The sequence below is a fragment of the Erpetoichthys calabaricus genome, chromosome 10, assembly GCF_900747795.2.
Source record: "Erpetoichthys calabaricus chromosome 10, fErpCal1.3, whole genome shotgun sequence".
NCBI classification, from domain to species: domain Eukaryota; kingdom Metazoa; phylum Chordata; class Cladistia; order Polypteriformes; family Polypteridae; genus Erpetoichthys; species Erpetoichthys calabaricus.
In genome coordinates, this window is record NC_041403.2 from 8828802 (window position 1) to 8851203 (window position 22402).

Below are 22402 nucleotides of genomic sequence, written 5' to 3' on the forward strand. Positions count from 1 at the left end.
GCAAGCTGAACACATAGCTCAGCAGAAAGCCAGCAGCTGATCCGTCCGCATCTCCTTAGCATGTGTTCAGCTCCCCCTCCCCCTTCACAACGTAAGCGGCACAGACTCGGGAGCATAACGCACCCCAGGGGCGGGTGAGCAGGGTGTAAAGACCCCTAGTATATCTATATAAAGAACTTCTATTCTTTGCAGTTACCACATCATTTTTAAATCATATATATATGAGGGAGAGTCAAGCTAAAGTTAGAAAATGTGATTTATCAGAAAATGGAACACACCTTAACAAACCTGATGCTGTCATTTCTCAATGGCTTTTCCACTCTTCTCAATGCACTTGCGCCACCTGCCTGGAAGTGCTAGTGGAATAAAAGGTTTTGTCTTGTCCTCACCACCACTTGTGCATCCGAGTTTTTGTCGAACGCTACATGCAAAGGGGAACTACAGTCACTAGGGCAAGTTACTGTGACTTGCTGGAGACCAACGTGAAGCCTGCTATTCGATCCAAGTGGTGAGGACTGCTGTCTCAAGGAGTCCTTTTGCTGCAAGACACTGCTAAGAACACCAAGGCTTGTCTGGAGAAACTGAAGTTTGAGGTATTGTCACATCCCCCTTATTTGTCAGATTTGGCACTGTGTGATTTCCACCTTTTTTGGAACTGCTAAAAAAAAAACATCTGGGTGTGGTTGTCGATTCAAGACAAATGACGACATGAAGAAAGCGGTGCCCGAGTGGGTTGTAAGGACAAGACGAAACCTTTTATTCTGCTGGAATTTCGGCAGGTGGTGCAAGTGCATTGAGAAGGGTGAGAAATGACGTGATCAGTTCATTTTTCTAACTTTAGTTTGAAACCCCCGTGTATATATATATATATATATATATATATATATATATATATATTATATATATTATATACACACACACAAAGGTAAATGAAAAGAAAAGGCAATTTGAAAATTACACGGTAACCGCAATGGATTGGGGCTGACACAATACACCACATTTGTGATGGCTTATGGGTAGTCTGAACAGACACAGCACAGCACTCTGCCATTAGTAAAGTTGACACCAAAGTCAAATGAACACAAACGCTCCACTGTAGTGAGATTTCTTTGGGGCAGTGGGAGTAAAGCCTGCTGAAATTCGCTGAAGGACGTTACGTTATGCAGATCAGTAAGCTATTTGGGTTCCCATCTTAGGTCCTCAGGCACTGTGGCCTGTACAGATCCATAGCTGATATCCAAATGTGCAGCAACAGCAGACAACATAATCCATCTGCCTTCTTTGATGAAGGCATTCGTGATGTCAACGTGGGCTTGTGAGCTTGATGTTGATGGCTCACCAGATCGAACTTTGTCGGTTGACTTGCTCTTCCCGCTTTAAACCTTTCTAGTCATTCATAAACGTTTAGGTGAGTCTGCTGAGCCAACATCCTTTGGTGAATTTCAGCAGGTTTCACTCCCGCTGCAAAAAAAAGATCTCACTGTGGCGCAATCCCACAGAAGGCATCCAGGTTCCTTTGGCTTCAACTACACTAATGGCAGAACACTGTGCTCTGCATGTTGGAACTACCCATAAGCCACTGCGACTGTGTTGTATCATGTCAGCTTCTATCTTTTGTGGTTACCACGCAACTTTCAAATTGCCATCAATTTTTGATTTACCCTCACACATGGCTTTAAATATTAGTGTTTCTGGTACGACTGTGATTTGGGATCTTGGGTGTTCCCCTACCTGTTTCCCGCAGGCTTTGGCACCTGTTGTACTTAACATGATTTATTATTTTGAAGCGGAAATGTTGATCGCGTGTTCCGATGATGCAAGGCCTATGACCGCAAAGGTTTGAATCCCAAGCCTGGTCACCTTCCGTGTGGATGTTTTTCCTGTGTGGGTTTTTCTTCCAAATTATAAAGCACAGGACTGTTCCTACTTTGCATCCAGTGCTGATGGGAGGTACTGGACTCCCCATGAACCTTAATGGCTGGACGAATGAATGACAGTGAGGCTACCAAACTTCTTAGTTTGTGGTCCACCGTCCATTATCTCTCAATGATTTTACGGCATTGTGGATACAAAACAGGAACCATCTCTAGACAGGATAACAATTCACTGGAAAATACACTCATAAAATTTGGAGGGATCAATCAAATTAGCAAGCACACTTTTGGGATTTATAAAGAAACAAAAATAGCCGGAGTTAACCCCAAGCCCATCTTGTGACAGCATGTAAACTCCACAAAGACCGTCAGTCAAGATTAATCCAGCCAGCAGCACAACCACCACACTGTCCTGCTGCCAGCGTTTTATAGTACAGGGTGGCATACGGAAACGGGGAATTTTCAATTGACGTTCAAAGCACGAATAAACACATTGCAAAATACATTTAATGATGAAATGTATTGTACAGGATACGCAATTAATGATGGTAATCAATATTCATTTTTTTGTTTTGAAGAAAACATCATGAAGGTGTTGTCCATTTCTCCATACAGTCAGACAGCCTGTTGTAGAAGTTCTGCATTGCTCGACGTAACATGTCAAGAGGAAGGCCGGCGATTTCTTCTTCAATAGTTCTTTTAAGTTCAGCAATGATTTAAGGACGTATGCGGTACACTTGGCTTTTAAGATGTCCCCGCAGAAGAAAAATCAGAGATCTGGGGATCTCGGAGGCCATGGAATGTCACTGTTGTGTGAAATGACGCACCATCGATTCTCGGGCATTATGCGATTTGGCTCCACCTGGGGACTTCCTTTTTTAAGGCTCAACCTGTTTCTTCGAAATTACGGACCCATTTTGTAATCGCATGAGCAGACGGGACACGATTGTGACGTCCTAACTGGTAAAGACGCCGAATTTCCCTTTGTGCAGCAGTCACACTATCACCATTCTTATAAAAGGCTTTCACAGCATACGCTCGTTGCACACCACTCCACTGGTCCATTATAACTAAAATGAGGTCGCATTTGTCCCAAACAATTGCCGATGCCCCAGGGTTGCCAACACCTAGTTCCAAAATTTCCCATTTCCCTGCACCACCCTGTGTACTTTTTGGAAATCATTTTTCAAAATAACACCTTGCTTTTTCATTGCTTTTAGCAGCTTCATTACAGGTTCACATACATCATAGAAAATTTATAATAAAGTTTAGTGTGTTGGACTAATTGGAAAAAAAACTCTTTCTTATAAATATGACAAAAAAATTTCCAGGGCCAAATGGGAATTCCTCAAGTTTAGAGGCCCTAGCCTAGATCAGAGAATTTCACTTTAAATGGAAAACATGGCAGTCTCAAGAGTGGGGAAGGATTCGGTGGTTAACTTGAACATCTTATTTTGTAAAAATGCCTTCATTACCAACAGAAAAAGGTCTTCAGAAATCCTTTAAGTTGTCCGAATCTGATAATCTGTTAAAAAGAAAAAGATAGAGTAAGGATTTTTAGATTTCATACTTTCGTGGAATAATTCAACATCGCAGCAAGTAAGAGGTTACAAGTAAAAAGCCCAGTCTGAGAAGATTCAAATTAAGAGTCACTGGCAGATTTCACCTTTCATTTTTTTGTTTTTTCTTTTTTAGGGTAAAAATAAATATAAGGAGGTTCATTGCTCATATTATGTAAAACATCTAAATAAGAGGGTCTTAACACTAGAATGCCTTAACACTAGAATTACCAGAGCCTACGAAAAAACTCGTAAATCCGTCCCACCTTAAATCGCGTCTTAGATCCGTTTGCACCTCTCCGCCAGAGTCCTTTGTCATCTAAATGTGCTGATAAACAAAAGCTACTAGCAGCCAGCTATTCCATCCCCCCACCGTCTTAGAACGAATTTCTCCTAGCTCATGGCTTGCCTTGATTTGATTTTCTGGGATTGAAGTGGAGTTTTAGAGTGGAAATAATATAGTGTTATTTGGAATACACGCATTTCATGTGTGTTCCGTTGCTATAGTAGTCTGTGCAAGCATATTTTTAAAACAGAAACGTTTTTCATATTCTAATAGTAAATGACAAAATGTAGGCATAAACTATATAACGTATGAAGCCTGAAGTCCATATATCAAAGAAACACTTTCACAAAAGGTACAAATAAGAGAACACGTGCGCTTTTCTTCAAAAATATAACTGCACAAAAAAAAAAGCCGCGTTAGCATGCCACATTGACATTCTTACTACAACCGCCGCGGTGGCGTAATGGTATCAGCTCCTGACTGGGGATCAGAGGGTGGCGAGTTCGATCCCGCACGGCTCCACTTCGAGAAATGAACTGCTCTTATTCTTACAATTTTAGAATAACAACAAAAATTTGATTTCAGTCTGTAACAGCCGGTGTAACTTATGATACTGGTAAAGGTTAGCTTTTTTTTTTTTTTTTTAATTCACTTTTCATTCTCGCAGTCGCATTCAGAATCAATCCATACAACCCCATCTGACATAAAGACGCGCTATAGGTCTGCAGTGTACCACGATGCATACTACCGTAAAGGGTTCTGACACACAAACGCTGGCGAAGCTGCCTTCTTCGTATCTCACCGTCACTTGAAATCAGCAGTTCTTAGCTGCTTATCAATCCATACAACCCCATCTGACACAGCTGTTTTCACATAAATAAAAGTGTACTTTTATTCAAGACTATAACCGAAGAATAAAGAAAGCAAGTTACAGTTGGTGGTTGATATGACAGCTTGCGTGTTTGCAATGCTAAGAACTGCTGATTTCAAGTGACGGTGAGATACGAAGAAGGCAGCTTCGCCAGCGTTTGTGTGTCAGAACCCTTTGCGGGGGGGGGGGGACGGTAGTATGCATTGTGGTACACTGCAGACCTATAGCGCGTCTTTATGTCAGATGGGGTTGTATGGATTGATAAGCAGCTAAGAACTGCTGATTTCAAGTGACGGTGAGATACGAAGAAGGCAGCTTCGCCAGCGTTTGTGTGTCAGAACCCTTTTGGGGGGGCGGTAGTATGCATCGTGGTACACTGCAGACCTATAGCGCATCTTTATGTCAGATGGGGTTGTATGGATTGATTCTGAATGCGACTGCGAGAATGAAAAGTGAATTAAAAAAAAAAAAAAAGCTAACCTTTACCAGTATCATAAGTTACACCGGCTGTTACAGACTGAAATCAAATTTATGTTGTTATTCTAAAATTGTAAGAATAAGAGCAGTTCATTTCTCGGAGTGGAGCCGTGCGGGATCGAACTCGCCACCCTCTGTTTCCCAGTCAGGAACTGATACCATTACGCCACCACGGCGGTTGTAGTAAGCGTGTAAATGTGGCATGCTAACGCGGCTTTTTTTAAAAGCGCACGTGTTCTCTTATTTGTACCTTTTGTGAAAGTGTTTCTTTGATATATGGACTTCAGGCTTCAGACGTTATATAGTTTATGCCTACATTTTGTCATTTACTATTAGAATATGAAAAACGTTTCTGTTTTAAAAATGTGTTTGCACAGACTACTGAACGGAACAGAACACACATGAAATGCGTGTATTTCAAATAACACTATATTATTTCCACTATAAAACTCCACTTCAATCCCACATAATCAAATCAAGGCAAGCCATGAGCTAGGAGAAATTCGTTCTAAGTCGGTGGGGGGATGGAATAGCTGGCTGCTAGTAGCTTTTGTTTATCAGCACATTTAGATGACAAAGGACTCTGGCGGAGAGGTGCAAACGGATCTAAGACGCGATTTAAGGTGGGACGGATTTACGAGTTTTTTCATAGGCTCTGGTAATTCTAGTGTTAAGCCTACGAAAAAACTCGTAATCCCGGGCCACCGTAAATTCCTTTGCACCTCTCCTCATCAGCGTCTTTTGTTTTGTAAATGTGTCGATCAGCACAAGCAGCCTGCTATCCCATCTAAAACAACCCCCCTCCCCGATGGAGCTGAAGTCAGTCGCAAACTTCTCCCATCTCAAGCCTCATTATCGTGGTGTGAGGTGCCTGGAGTTTTAGAGAGTAAATAATATATCTTTATTTGGAATCCATCCATTTCATGTGTGTTCTGTGTCTACAACGATCTGTGTAAGTGTAGGATGAAAGCAAACGCAACACAAGAGATGCTGAACACACAACCTAAAGCAGAAACTTTTTCCATGTTATACTAATAATGACGTCAAGTGTATAATGTGTGAAGACTTTAGTCCAAATATCAAATAAACATGTGCACATTTATTCAAGAATATAACCAAAGTAAAAAACAAATCATTCAATTTGCATGTTGCTGTCAATGAGTTACAAACCCAAGCTCAAATGTCAATCGACAGAAAGTTCATATGTCTTCTTGGATGGTGCGGAGGTAAGAACTGCTGCCTTATAACCAAAGTCCGGGCGATCCACATTTTGAATAGTGAGCTGCTATTATTATTACTATAAAATAATAAAAACATACATTTGATTTGAGTCTGTAGCACCCGGTGTAAGTTTTGGCTACTTGTAAAAGTTAGCACTTTTCTTTTTTCATTATTCAGTTTTATTCTCTTCGTGATGTTCACATGGTACAGTGAACTTGCCTCTCCCACTCTGAGTTGATGGCGTTTATCTCCATTCTTTTCACAAGAACAGAGATGCCCACCGTTGCTGCTGTGGTTAATGCCTGCCCAGAACTGTTTTGTTGTATTGTACAAAACGTCCATCAGAAAAGGGGAAAAAGTCTGATGTGTCCATCACGTAGTCTCCTCAGTGTTGTGTGTAACCCCCGGAAAAAGAAGCCAAAAGCTATTTTTTTTTCCCCCAACAAGAAACAATGTTATTCTGTGTAACAGAAACTTGTAAATACCAAAATATCAACTGTGATGGACACCAGGGCATCAGACTGCCCACACTCCCAACAAGATTACAGAAGCACAGTTCCAAATCCAAATAAATGAAGGTTTTATTTAAAATACCTCCAAAAATATTACAAATAAGCACAAAACACTGGTGTTTCTCTCTCTACAAGATACTCTCTCACCACCGCACTGCCCTCCTCCAGTCAAGTGTTGCCTCTCTACCACCCAGCTCCGACTCGCCTGAATAAGGGAGTGTGGCCCCTTTTATTACAGACCCGGGAGTACTTCCAGTGCCAGGGCGATTGCCCGATGGAAGTACTTCTGGGTTACACGGGAGTCCATTATTTGAGTAGGGAGCTTGACGTTTAAGAGTTCTTTCGATCAATGTCAAAAAAGCCAAATTCAATCCATTGTGACTTAACGTTGTATAATAATAAAATGTGAAAACTTCCAAGGTGGTTGAATACTTTGCACAGTATATGCCTGTAGTAAGATTAGTTAGCTCAGTACACACACATAGACATCAGTCACTCCAAAAATAGATAGATTGTTAGATACTTTATTAATTCCAAGGGGAAATTCACATTTAACTACTTGAATAGATGACTCTCGGCGTGTAAAAATCCATGTCCACGTAGTAAAAGTAAAAGTGTCCAGGGAACGAATCCACATAAAAGAAATAAAGTGATAGGAGTGATCAATAAAAAAGGAAAGGTTAGAAAAATAAAGTCGTACCCGGAGCTGCTGAAAAGGCTGCCACTCTCGGCGGCACCTGAGTCATGATTGATATGTTAATGCCAATTAGCCAATAAAAGGGGTCATTTTGCTTGACTTTTCACTACATTCATAATGGCTAACACGGTACAACACCCTAGTACCACAGATTCCATCTACTAAAACACGTTGACTCACCTCCACTTTGGGTGATGTACCTCACCCAAGGAAGGGCCTGGTATCCACTCTTCTCAATAATCTTCAAGTAGCGGACCTGTAATACAAGAAGAATTACACGCCAGCATGACGTCAACTCACTTTACTGTGATTATAAGCGAAGGAACATAAGGAATGTTACAATCCAGGGGAGACCACTAAGATCATCGAGCTAAACTAAGTTACTCCATTATCCTATCTCTGCCTTAACCACATATTATTGCTCCAGATTCCTAGAGCCCTTTCCTTGCTTAAAATCATTCTCCAAATAAACTGTATGAAGGGAACAAAGTTTATTCAGCTGGAAGAATTCTGCAGATTTTCAAATGCAGCTTCAGAGATGGACGAAGAACTGATTCGATTTCTCACTAGCCAATCCAGCTTTGTGCACCTCGAGGAACGTTTTTCACAGTTTGCCAGTGGCCATGTTATTCTGTCCCTGTTTCTGCAAAGTAACAGTTGTGGCCCCATTCTTGGTGTCGAGACCAATTAATTTAAGGTGAGACGAGAATGTCACCTGCATCATGTCACCCCTACTTTTTTGATCTTAATGAGAAAGACACATACCAGGTTTGAACAGTTTTGATGTTCAAACCCAAATTTTGCATCTCTGCTGTCTGTGGATGATACCATTTTGGCTCCATCTGACTGGTGTCTTCCATGCACAAATGCTATCTGCAATTCTGTGTGATGAGAAGCAGTCCTGTGAAGTGCCAGCACCTCTGAAGGTCATGATTTGGTAAGGTAAGGGTTGAACAGCTCACCCTGCTGCCATTCTAGGTGAACTAGCATTCCATCCATCCATTTTCCAACCTGCTGAATCCGAACACAGGGTCACGGGGGTCTGCTGGAGCCAATCCCAGCCAACACAGGGCACAAGGCAGGAACCAATCCCGGACAGGGTGCCAACCCACCGCAGGACACACACAAACACACCCATACACCAAGCACACACACTAGGGCCAATTTAGAATCGCCAATCCACCTAACCTGCATGTCTTTGGACTGTGGGAGGAAACCAGAGCGCCCGGAGGAAAACCACGCAGACACGGGGAGAACATGCAGACTCCACGCAGGGAGGACCCGGGAAGCGAACCCAGGTCTCCTAACTGCGAGGCAGCAGCATTACCACTGCGCCACCGTGCCGCCCGAACTAGCATTCTTCTATTAGTATTCTGGCATGGTGAACACTTGGGCGGAAACATGTCCAACGAGAATTATAAATAACCTGATCAAGTATTAGAGCAGAAGGGAACAGGATAATAACCACTGGGCTTGTCGCAACGGCAACAGGGTGGACCCGGGACGCGAACCCTTGATCACCGTACCGCCTGGCAGCAACGCCACCACTGTGCCACCTGCTCATAATACAAGTAAAGGCACCTGATCATTTGGAGTATCACTTTATTATTACAAAGTGTCATAAATAAATAGTTTCAAACAGATTTTTTTTAAAAAGCCACTTTCGAGCAAAAAGGGTAGGTAATTACTATTATTATTACTTTTATCAATCAAAGTTATACCTATTTCTTTGTCAGATCGGCAAAAGATATTTTTTGGGGTGTCACCGAATATTACTAATTAGTTTATGTATGCCATGAGATGAAAATAAGGTTGAAAATTGTTGGTTTAAAACACACTTAGAGGATTTCACTTTGCATGGACAGGTAGAACGCAGATAACGAATTATTGGGCTTGTGCAACGACAACAGTGCTGCAGCTGCATTATAGTGGGTATAGAAAAGAATCCCCCCCCCCCCTTCAAAATATTCCCATTTTTTTTTTGCTTTGCAGCCTTAAATGAAAACACACAAACTAATATTTTTTCCAGCTTACTTACTTAATGCAATCTCTAACATCCAAGTGAAATATATCACAGCTACAGTTTAGAAAAATTTGAAAAAATAAAAAAACAAGAAATACTGAGATGAATAAAAGATCACCCCCTTTAAATATGGTAAAATATCCATAAAATTGTTAGATAGGCCCCAAATAGTTGGACAATCTCTACCCTCACTTTTTAAAAAGACCCCAAGGTACTTAAACTCCTCAACTTGGGCTAGCTGCTCGTGTCTTACTTGAAGGGAATAAGTAATGTTTTTCTAGGAGAGAATCAACTGTGCTGACGTTTAATCTCTGATGAGTGGGCCAAAGCTGCAAAAGCAGAAGTGCAATCCTTAGTCTGCAGACCAGGTACTCTGTTCAGATTGGCTGTCTCAGCTGTGGAATGGCCAACTGGGGGAGGCAGCTTGATGGCTGAGGTCTCAAGGACTCTAAACAAATCCAAATCCTATTATGTGATATCATCTACTGTTAAATTCTGTTCCGTACTTGTAATATTTTTATTTTTATACTGTATTGAGGTTTACTTGTGTTCTGTCCTATGTATTGTATTGTATTGACCCCAGTGGCGTAGCTATTGGGTGGCAAGGGGGAGCATCAGTTCCCGGGCGCAGCATTCAGGGGGCACCAAACTGATGTTACGAAATTTTAGAATGAAATGTTTTCCATTCGGGGCGGCACGGTGGCACAGTGGGTAGCGCTGCTGCCTCGCAGTTGGGAGACCTGGGGACCTGGGTTCGCCTCCCGGGTCCTCCCTGCGTGGAGCTTGTATGTTCTCCCTGTGTCTGTGTGGGTTTCCTCCGGGTACTCCAGTTTCCTCCCACAGTCCAAAGACATGCAGGTTAGGTGCACTGGTGATTCTAAATTGTCCCTAGTGTGTGCTTGGTGTGTGGGTGTGTGTGTGTGCATGTGCCCTGCGGTGGGCTGGCGCCCTGCCCGGGGTTTGTTCCCTGCCTTGTGCCCTGTGTTGGCTGGGATTGGCTCCAGCACACCCCCGTGACCCTGTATTTAGGATATAGCAGGTTGGATAATGGATGGATGGATGGATGTTTTCCATTCTTAAATGCACTAAAAAGTAAATAAAAAACATACCCAACAGACAATAATGTATCCCCTCCACTACTCTAACATGTTCGACTCCCACCCAGAAACATTTTTGACGTTATTAAACTGATTTTACTGACTGTTGGAACCTCTATCACCAGTTATGAAAGATCTTTCAGTAAATTAAAACTTATCTTGTCCTACCTGACATCATCCATGGGGCACAGGAAAGATTGTCAGCCTTGGCTTTGCTGAGTGTGGAGCGGGAGGTCACCGACGGCATACGTTTTGATGAACTAATCAATAAATTTGCAGCAACAAAGGCTAGGAAAATTTCTCTTTGAAGTTAATAATTACATTTAGAGCGTTATACATCAAACTATTTTTTTTACTTTACACTAACTTCATTTTCATATATAACTTCATTATATTATTATATCCAATGTAATGGTTAAGTTTTTGCAATGTTATATTCGAATAATATTTTAGAATAATTATATTTTCGAACTACCATTGTTGTCTTAATTATTTTACTTCATTCTGTTTTTATAAATTTAGTGAAACCTTGAAAATATATGCATAAAAATTTAAATATTTAAAAATTTAAAACTATTTAAAATAAAAAATACAACATTTTTTTCTTAAAATACTATTATTTTAAATTAATTTTTTAAAATTTTCTTTTCCTTCCCCATTGCATTTTGGCAAACAGGAGAGGGCGCGAAATCTTCAGTTGTCCCCGGGCGCTGAAAACCCTAGCTATGCCTCTGATTGACCCCCTTCTTCTTGACACCCACTGCACGCCCACCCTACCTGGACTGGTCTCTTTTTGAACTGCCTTTCCAGAGGTTTCTTCCATTTTTTTCCCTACAAGGGTTTTTCCTTGTCGTCTTAAAGAGTCAAGGCTGGAGGTCAGTGTCAAGAGGCAGGGTCCGTTAAAGCCCATTGCAGCACTTCTTGTGTGATTTTGGGCTATACAAAAATAAATTGTATTGTATTGTATTCGCCAAGATTTGATACCTTTTTTCATAAAAATTAAAAGAGGAGTTGGCACACTTGGCAGAGTCCAATGTCCACATTAAGCCAACTCAACGTAATTCCGAGTTTGTGAACATAAGGCCTGCTACTCAAGCCCAGTGCTTTCATTTCTATCATTTTGACTAGAACTGCTGTCTGCGAGCACCTGAAAGGCAGACTTGGAGTATTGATTTTATTTTTCTTTTTGAAAACTTTGCTATACTTTTTTAATTTACCTTCTCAGTTCCCGCTTCTTACCTGTATTCCTGAAACGGTGAAGTATGGGATTTCAAAGTTGACGGTGATGGGCGGTTTCCCCTCCAGTTCCTCGCTGTCAACACTGGGCAAACCGAAGTGAGCCCGCATAAGGAATTCCTTTCCCCCCTTTAATTACAGTACACAAAAGAAAAAATGGAACATCATCAAGAGTAAAATGTATATGCAAGTTAATAAGTCGTATTATACTTCATACAATCATACTGAAAATGAATGATGAATAAACCCTGCGGAGTTTGTTTTGCAGTGTCTTTGGCAAAATCAGGGAAATGTATGGCATCTTTGCCAGACTCAGAAATAATTACTGAAGACAACGAGGAAGAAGGAATGGAAATAGTTTTGAGTTCCTTATAATGGTCCAATAGTGTCTGAATTGTCCCTGGGGGTTAGGGAAGAATCTGCCAGCTATGAGGGACAATTACTGTGGCCAAAAATGTGATCTGAGCTGTTGGGCAGTAGTGCTAACTACTACTCCACAGTCCCTTAAACAGCAAAAGACACAGATGGAAAGATAACCACAAAGAAAATACGACAAATGGCCACAAACCAGCAATAAGTTAAAAAAGAAAAAAAAATACATACATATATACATTTACATATACAGTAGAGTCTCGCTTATCCAACCTTTGCTTATCCAACATTCTGTATTATCCGACATCCCACCGCAAAAAAAAAAAACAAAAACGCATCAATCGGCAACAAGAACTGCAAGTTGCGAACGTGAGCGTAGTCTATTTTTTGTTGCTAAGTTCATTTTTTCAGTTAAATTTTTCTGCTGTTTTGATGTAAAACATGATTACAGTGGCCCTCTCTGGTGTGTGTGTGTGTGTGCGTGCGTGCGTCTCTCTCTCTCTCTCTCTCTCGCGTGCGTCTCTCTCTCTCTCTCTCTCGTGTGTGTGTGTGTGTGCGCGCGCGTGTGTCTCTCTTTCTCTCTCTCGTGTGTGTGTGTGCGTGCGTGCATTCGTGTGTGTGTCTATCTCTTGCATGTGTGTGTGCGTGTCTCTCTTTCTCTCACGCGTGTGTCTCTCTCTCTCTTGTGCATGCATGTGTCTGTCTGTGTCTCTCTCTCGCGCTCTCTCTCTAACGCTGCACAGAGAATGCACAGGGAGAGACTGAACACGTGCGGAAATCATCGGCGCGCACAAACCGAAAGGGAAACTGGCCTGTTCCTATACCGAGTGTGTGGTCGTGCACAGAGGCAAAAGTTTGGCAAACTTTATGGTCATAACCCGATTTGTACATGTTCAGAGATATTCGTGAACTGAGGTTCCACTGAATTAGGCTCGTAATGTGTAAAATTATAACATAGTTTGACGTTTAATAGGCTTTTTCTTAACACCTCCCATTATCCGACATTTTCGCTTATCCGACGTTCTGCCGGCCCGTTTATGTCAGATAAGCGAGACTCTACTGTATATATATATATATATGTATATATACATATATATATATGTATATATACATATATATATATATGTATATATACATATAGGGTGAGTCAAAATTATGTTACCATTTGAATGGCGGAAACAATTTTATTCACAAGACATACTTCATATGTGCAAGATGATTAACAGGAATGTCTTGTATCATGTTCAACACACAAAAACCAACGAGCTGCAGTACCATTTAAAGCCCGGACACACATTTCGCAGAGAATAGATGATACCACAGTCTGTATTCTGTCCTTTAGGTCATTGATTTCACAAACTTTCCTGCTATAACACGCATTCCTTCATCATACCTCATAACCAGAAATCACAGGGTGTCAAATCAGGGGAGTGTGGAGGCCATGGCAATGGTCTACCATGACCTGGAAAGGTGTGGTCGAGATAAAAATAATCCATTAGTGTTAACATAATTTTTATCATTTTTATTTATTATTTTTATTTTTTTATTTTTTAGCTATGTTATATGGGTTGGAGACAGTGGCACTGACCAGAAAGCAGGAGCTGGACAGAGCTGGAGGTGGCAGAGATATTAATATTTGCATTGGGTGTGACGAGGATGGACAGGATTAGAAATGAGGACATTAGAGGGTCAGCTCAGGTGGGACGGTTGGGAGACAAAGTCAGAGAGGCAAGATTACGTTTGTTTGGACATGTGCAGAGGAGTGATGCTGAGTATAATGAGAGAAGGGTGCTAAGGATAAAACTGCCAGGGAAGAGGAGTAGAGGAAGGCCTAAGAGGAGGTTTATGGATGTGGTGAGAGAGGACATGCAGGTGATGGTTGTAACAGAACAAGATGTAGAGGACAGAAAGATATGGAAGAAGATGATCTGCTGTGGCAAACCATAACGGGAGCAGCCGAAAGAAGAAGAAGAATATATTTTTTTCTTTCTACATCCTGTAAAGCACTTTGAGCTATATAATTTGTATGTAAGCGTGCTATATAAATAAATGTTGTTGTCCATCCATCCATTATCCAACCTGCTATATCCTAACTACAGGGTCACGGGGGTCTGCTGGAGCCAATCCCAGCCAACACAGGGCACAAGGCAGGAAACAAACCCCGGGCAGGGCGCCAGCCCACCGCAGATGTTGTTGTTTATATAAATATAAAAATATAAATATATATGCCATTATGCTCATAGAGTTCTACTCCTGGGGCACCCATTAGCCATGCTACAAAGCAGTGGTGTGAGATAGATGATTTGTATCATTTTCTTCCATGAAGAAGAAGAAGACAGAAATGCCTTGCAATCAGTAATATATATTTGTTAATTAATTATTAATTTAAATTAATGAATCATTATTATTCATGGTGGCACCAAAATCCGTACTAACCCCTACTCTCTCTTCTGTTCTTTGTCTGGTTTTCTGATGTTGGCGACCGGCGCCACCACCACCTACTCAAAGCACTGTGATGTCCCTCCATTGATAAATTAAAGACCAGAAGTCCACATGACCGTCATCATCAAGTCCTTCCATGTGAACCCTGAATACCATGAGGACTGATTGAGGTCATTTATGTTAGGTAGAATGCCTAAAGGGGGCTGGGTGGTCTCATGGCCTGGCACCCCTGCAGATTTTCTTTCTCCAGCTGTTTTTTTGTTTTTTCTGTCCTCCCTGGCCATCGGATCTTACTTTTAATGTTAATTACTTTATGTTAATTAGTGTTCCCTCATTTTAATTCTTATTTTGTCTGTTATTTTTCGTCTTTCTTCATCATGTAAAGCACTTTGAGCTACATTATTTGTATGAAAATGTGCTATAGAAATAAATGTTGTTGTTGTAATCATTAGAAAATGACCTAATCAAAAACACAAAGAAGAAAAACATGAATTTATGATATAATTTAAAGGCAGTGTACACCAATTAAACTATAGCTACAAATATGCAAATAGAAGCTTACCGGAAATGACTTGATTGTCCACACCACCACATTTTTCTCTGGAACCCATTTAGCACTACCAGTGCTCGTCTTGAACTTTGGAGAATCTGCATCACTTGGAACTGGCACCATGATCTCAACGTTGTTTGCTGTGGAGCGTTGTTTGAACTGACTTTTAGCCTTAAGGAGAAGGCACACAGTGGTGAAGTTACTCAGAAATTAATCAAAATCATTTTCACACTGAGACCACAAAGGAGGTTGGGAACATTCGCTGTTTACAGCTCGTTGCCGCACCCATCACACAACGAACCACCTGGATTGAGATCCGAGTGCAGGCCGTTCAATGGGTGACACCTCCATACCACACTAAAGAGTATGCGTTTTTTTTATAGTGGCTAGAGTGCCAGTCCTTCCACCAACCCCCAAGTTGTCCCTGCAAGTTGGAGCTATTGTATACCACCCTGGAGCAGTTTTTAGGTTAAGGGCATTGCTTGAGGGCCCAACAGAGAACTGGCAACCTTCCAGATATCAGTGCAGATCCTTAGCCTCAGAGCCACCACTCCACCTGTATTTCCCAATTGTGCAGTCTGTGTTTTGTTTCTTAACTTTTATGCTGCAAAACAATTTCACTCTGGCATAATAAAAGTCTACCCATCTATATCTAGGTTATAAAAATAATCTACAAAAATGAAAAAAATACCTTAACCATGATTTCCACACGGCTGTGAGAGTACTTTTCGATTACTGATTCAATCCAGAATAGCGGCTTCACCTGACCAAGAAATCAAAGGATTAGCGATTTAATAATAATACATTTTATTTATATAGTGCCTTTCCCATTCTCCAGCACATGATACACCGATAATCAACAATGTGCTATGTTTAAAACATTATTCAGAATCTTGATTTTTCTTTTTCTTCCATTCCCTTTCACCCTAATAAACCACTTTAACCTGAAACAATTGAAAAAGCCAGCATTTCACCAAGAAGTGTAAGTAATCTCATGTCTGCAGTACGCCTTATGGCAGTGGTTCCCAAACTCGATCCTGGGGACCCCCTGTGGCTGCAGGTTTTTGTTCCAACCAACGTCCATTATTCATTGGACTCTTAGCCTAATAAAGTGAGTCCTTATTTACCAGTTTCTGTGTTTTGGAGTCAATGTAGAAATTACAAACTAAGTTTGACAGATTTTTATTAAAATGTCATAAGCAGTTATATGGGGAATATGTAGACCCTCATTTTACAAGCATTGCAGCCCCATTGTTGCACAAATCTGTTGGCATCCTCGTGTCATGCATGTGCATCTGTGGATCATCCTGAGGGTTCCTCTAAGGTATGTAGTACCACCTCCGGGCGAGAGGGGGGGCACTGTGGATAACCGTGTCCTATCCTTTTCCTCCAGCGACACAGAGAAGATGTTCCCTGAGGACACCTGATATGATATACAGTCATCCCTCGCCATATCGATTTTCACCTATTGCGGCTTCACTGTATCACGGGTTTTTTAAATACAAGTGATCGCCCGCCTATCGCGGAAGTTACGTTCCAGACCCATCAGCGATAGGTGAAAATCTGCGATATAGAAAGATAGATAGATAGATAGATAGATACTTTATTAATCCCAATGGGAAATTCACATTCTTCAGCAGCAGCATACTGATACAATAAATAATATTAAGTTAAAGAATGATAATAATGCAGGTGAAAAACAGACAATAACTTTGTATAATGTTAAATGTTAACGTTTACCCCCCCGGGTGGAATTAAAGAGTCGCATAGTTTGGGGGAGGAACGATCTCATCAATCTGTCAGTGGAGCAGGACGGTGACAGCAGTCTGTCACTGAAGCTGCTCTTCTGTCTGGAGATGATACTATTAAGTGGATGCAGTGGATTCTCCATAATTGACAGGAGCCTGCTGAGCGCCCTTCGCTCTGCCACAGATGTTAAACTGTCCAGCTCCATGCCAACAATAGAGCTTGCCTTCCTCACCAGTTTGTCCAGGCGTGAGGCATCTTTCCTCTTATTGCTGCCTCCCCAGCACACCACTGCGTAGAAGAGGGCGCTCGCCACAACTGTCTGATAGAACATCTGCAGCATTTTATTGCAGATGTTGAAGGACGAAAGACCATATAAATAAACATTTTTATAGTTTAAGCCTTAAAATACCCATCCCACACGCTTTAAACACATGTAAACTTATAAAACACACTTTGTTAACACATATGATATGTGGATGTCGAGCTAAGGATATGAGTAACATCTCTCTATTATAAAACATTTTAACTTCAGGCAAGACAAGGCAGTGAGACAGGAAAACAGCTGCTGTACAGGCTTTTAAATTGTTGACACGCAAAGCGAGAAGCAGCACAAAGCCAGCACATTAGCATGTATGCTGCTCTCACCATTCCTCCCTTTGCAACGCAAAGTGGCAGGGGAGGGGGGTTTGAGTAAGGTGACCATCCGTCCCCATTTTCCGGGGACAGTCCCCTTTTTCAGACAACTGTCCCCACTCAGAAACATGTCCCCGTTTTGTCCCCGGTTTCAGCTGGTTCACTTTTTTGAACATATCACCACGATAATTTGAACTTGGCGTGCGTGCGCGGTGTTTTGACGGAGGTTATGCTGTACCGCATCCTACAACTTCGGCGAGAAATCACGTGATAAGCATTTCGCTTTGTACTCTGTAGTGTTTAGAGTTCCTACTCGTGATCTGTAGACTCTAGCCCCCATGTGTCCCCGGATTGGCCCAAAAAATTCTGATCACCTTAGTTTGAGCGAACGTGCATTCAGCCCACACACATGCCCCCCCCCGCCCCACTCCTCCTCCTTCACAACAAGCACAAGCAGGCATTTTGGCAGAGGCAGCACAAAGTCCACTTCAGCTTAGCGTGCGTTCAGCTGCCCCCTTCACAAAGCGAGTGGCAGACATATCGAGGTCTGATCGCTGCGTGTAGTGTTGCTCTGCGGTGTTTAAGAGTATAGAAAGTGTTTAAGAGCATAGGAAGTGTTTAAAAGAGTGTGGGAAAGGTTAATACCCGCAGCGTTGGGTATCCTGAAATACATTAGTCGAGCTCGTTCGTATTGGAGCCGTGCCCGCTTTGCCCGCGGCATTTCAGACGCGTGTTGTAGGCGCCTGCGTTCATTGATTTTATCCAGGCGGGCTCGTGTTTGTATATCCGTCAGTCAAGCTCGTATTGTGTTTGAATTTGGTGTAAAGCGTTCAGCGGTTTGTACAATCCCAAGCAGCACATTATTCCTAACTTCACTCCGCAGGAATGCCACACACAATATGGCGGCGACGCCTGCGCCCTCCGTACCAACATTGTGGACCTGTGGGGCTGCCGTACCCTCTTCCGTTTGAATCTGGGCTGCAGCGCAGAATCCTCTTTTTTGTGTGGTCGTGTCGGTAGTCGTTAGCTATGGGCGAGTTGTCGCTTCATTTCTCATTCACGTCAGTTGAGCTCTTTCGTTTTTGGGCCGTGACTCCTTCGTGCGCGGTGGATATGACTTCGCGTGCGGTTTATGAGACGTGCGCTATACGCGCCTGCGTAGTACGTCTCATGGTCCCATCGCCGTGTACCTGCGTCCATGCCATCCGGTTTACCATTCTCAGTTAGTAATATGGATAATAAAATAAATATAGGTCGCTACTTTGCGGATTTTCACCTATCGATTTTTTACTAATTAGCGGCTCTAACACTGAAGTCATTGTAGCTTTCATCATCCTGGGTGTCTGCTATGCTGGTTGTTAATTGTCACTATTAGGTTTAAATGAAGGGAGCAAACTACACAGGAAAAGGGGAAAGTAATAGGAAAACAACAAAAGAGAGTTAGGCAATTATAGCTTTCGAAAAAAACAGAAATATTTCTAAATGTCTTATAAATGTAAAAACCATACTGTTGTGTTTTTCTGAATGCAGAATAAGTGAAGAGTAAAAAAGAGCAGCTAATTAAATGAGATCAGTTGTTAACAATTATTATCACCGATTGTGAAGTTGGTTGGAACAAAAACCTGCAGCCACAGGGGGTCCCCCAGGACTGAGTTTGTGAAGCACTGCCTTATGCTATTAATAATATTCAAAACGCTGTACAGTGTGCTGTGATAGTTTTTCTGTGAAAGGTACTAAATACAATAACTGATTTTGCACTTTTTTTTATTGACATACTGTCCAGAATAGAATAGTTTTCACATTTCATAATTGAACATTTCCAAATCTGCTTAATCCAATTCAGACCTGCAGAAGAGCCAGAGAGCCTTTCCTGGCAGCACTGGGCATACAGCAGGAGCCAACACTGGACTTTGTTCTTTTTGAACTGTACTGCCAGGATTGCATTTGAGCAAAATGGGCACCAATGAATGCAGAGGCCATATCAGCCCATACTTTGAGGGCTTAAATTAGGAATTGGAACTGGCATTTTCAGACTTGGCAGGTTTAATCATCTTAACGATGTATGAGACGATACCTCTAGAAAAGAAAAGTGATTATGAAATAATAATTTTGAACTGCCTCTGAAAAAAATATAAGCATTCAACAGTAAATTACTTGGATCACGGGGCCACACGCATGTGCATGGGAGCCATCGTTAAGGGCTCTGGTAATAGTAATCTCTTCCTCTTTCTACAGAACCAAAGACTGACAGCCATTCCACCACCGACATCACTTCCATTATCCTCTTGGACAGCTTAGAACCCATATGACCAGAAGTTCGATCATTTCGGGTCAGTTCAATTCTGAGCTTCTGTCTGAAAGAACGTTATCAGCAACCTGTTGCATGTTTTTCATTGTTGCCTTATTTCTATATACAGGGTCACCAGGGTGGGGCCCCAACACTTTGACATCGTTTTGTCTCCTCTTTACATCGGCAAGAAGTAACATAACACACCATTCCCAAAGCCAAAAAATCAATTTCAGGGTTGCAACATACAGTAACATCAGGTCAAGTAGGAACCAGTCCTTCATGGGGTGCCAGTCCAGCGTAGAGCCCACTTACTCTCACACACACCCAGCCATGAACTTGTATTCACACAAGATGAATCTGGCATCACCAGTTCAGAAAACCTGCATGTTGGCCATGCTGTGATCAAAGGAGATTGATGGGTTGAAGCCACTCCACCAGTTTGTCAGACATCTTGTGTATCTGATGTCTAAGTAGGGAAAGGAGAAGGGCTCTGCCTCATGCTGTTGTAAGAATAGTTAATCATCTATATAAACAAGCCACTACTGCTTAAAAAAGGTCCTGTAAAGAAGATTAATAATATATAGGAGAATCTTGATCTTTGGATCAAATTGTTGTATTGAAAATTGAAAATATGTTACTTAAGAACATAAGAAATTTGACAAAGGAGAGGAGACCATTCATTCCATCAGGCCCGTTTGTTTAGCTAACAGCCAAGCTGTCCCAGCACCTAATCCAGATTCTTCTTAAACGTCGTGGAGGCCTTTGTCATGCCTATAAAACAACAGTGTTTCAGAGCATCTTTTCTGGTTTGTGTGTAGGATCTTCATTCTGCACATAAATGTATTCTGCATAACCTGCTTAATGTTTTACTGCCATTAACAAAACAGCTTATGTCCATCAGTTAGGATTTTTTTTTATGGATCCCATAATTTTTTAATGCTTTGCGATGTTTTAATTTAGTATGCGTTTTGACAGGTTCATGCAAATTGCTCAAGTCACATGGGTTGTACTTACAGTGTGTAAGTATGTGGAAAGGCAAATGCAGCCATTTCTAATCAGAATAATAATCAACTGTGTGCAGTCAGAAATAAAAAGTAAAGCCCCAAAATACATATGCAACATAAAAAGCTGGATAAGGCACACGTGACTAAGGTGTGTAACACTATTTTTACAAAATCTATGGTATATTATTATTATATATGGAAATCTGTAATGCACAGCTTGCTCTGTTACTATTAAGACACACACCAGGACAAAGAAGTAAAGAGAATAAAAAAATGCTCTAGGAGTTTAGCTTCACATCCCATAAATTGTTTTTACAGTAAGTTCAGATGGTGAAAAATATATGTAAATAATTGTACTATAACTCAGGTGTACTGAAAAGGTACTCACTATTGGTGCTTTGTCATACAGTCTGGATGAGAACAGGCCATTCTACCCAACAAAGCTCGCCAGTCCTATCCACTTACTTCTTCTAAAATAACATTAAGCTGAGCTTTGAAAGTCTCTCAAGTCCTACTGTCTACCACACTACTTGGTCGCTTATTCCAAGTATCTGTGGTTCCCTGTGTAAAGATAAACTTTCTTATGTTTGTGCCAAAATTTATCCTTAACAAGTTTCCAACTTCCTGATGAACACATTTTAAAGTTATAGTTTTGATCCACTAGAATTAATTTTAAACACTTCACTCAGGTCTCCTCTTAATCTTCTTTTGCTCAAACTGTAAAGGCTCAGCTCTTTAAATCTTTCCTCACCCCCTGAATCAGCCTAGTTGCTCTTCTCTGGTCCTTTTCTAGTGCTGCTATGTCCTTTTTGTAGTCTGGAGACCAAAACTGCACCCAGGACTCCAGATGAGGCCTCACCAGTGTGTTATAAAGCTTGAGCAGAACCTCCTGTGACTTGTACTCCATGTCAAGGCACTAGATAACCTGACATTCTCTTAGCCTTCTTAATGGCTTCTGAACACTGTCGGGAAGTTGATAGCTTAGAGTCCACTACAACTCCTAAATCCTTTTCATGAGGTGGACTCTTGATTTTCTGACCGCCCATTGTGTATTCAAACCTCACATTTTTACTTCCTATGTGTAATACTTTACATTTACTGACATTAAATTCCCTTCATAATTTTAAACACTTCACTCAGGTCTCCTCTTAATCTTTCTTTGCTCAAACTGTAAAGGCTCAGCTCTTTAAATCTTTCCTCATCATTCATTCCCTGTAGCCCTGAATCAGCCAAGTCGCTCTTCTCTGGACCTTCTCTAGTGCTGCTATGTCCTTTTTGTAGCCTGGTGACCAAAACTGCACACAGGACTCCAGATGAGGCCTCACCAGTGTGTTATAAAGCTTGAGCAGAACCTCCTGTGACTTGTACTGCACACATCAAGGTGCTATATAACTTGACATTCTGTTAGCCTTCTTGATGGCTTCTGAACACTGTCGGGTAGTTGACAGTGATGAGTCCACTATCTTTCTCGCCAGCAAACCCGCGATTCTCAAAAGAATCGCAAATCCA

The 22402-nt window shown here is 41.5% G+C and overlaps 1 protein-coding gene across 1 annotated transcript in view; it reads right to left on the reverse strand.

The window, feature by feature from the left end:
* Positions 1-2363: 2363 nt before the first annotated feature.
* The window catches only part of ap1m3 (adaptor related protein complex 1 subunit mu 3), a 98970-nt gene continuing 78931 nt past the window's right edge, over positions 2364-22402 (reverse strand). The window contains exons 8-12 of the mRNA XM_028810855.2: positions 15909-15980; positions 15230-15388; positions 11857-11982; positions 7678-7753; positions 2364-3399 (exon numbers count right to left, since the gene is read on the reverse strand). Of these exons, the coding sequence (XP_028666688.2) occupies positions 3377-3399; positions 7678-7753; positions 11857-11982; positions 15230-15388; positions 15909-15980 (456 nt within the window). The 3' untranslated portion in view covers positions 2364-3376. The remainder of the gene's footprint in view (positions 3400-7677; positions 7754-11856; positions 11983-15229; positions 15389-15908; positions 15981-22402) is intronic.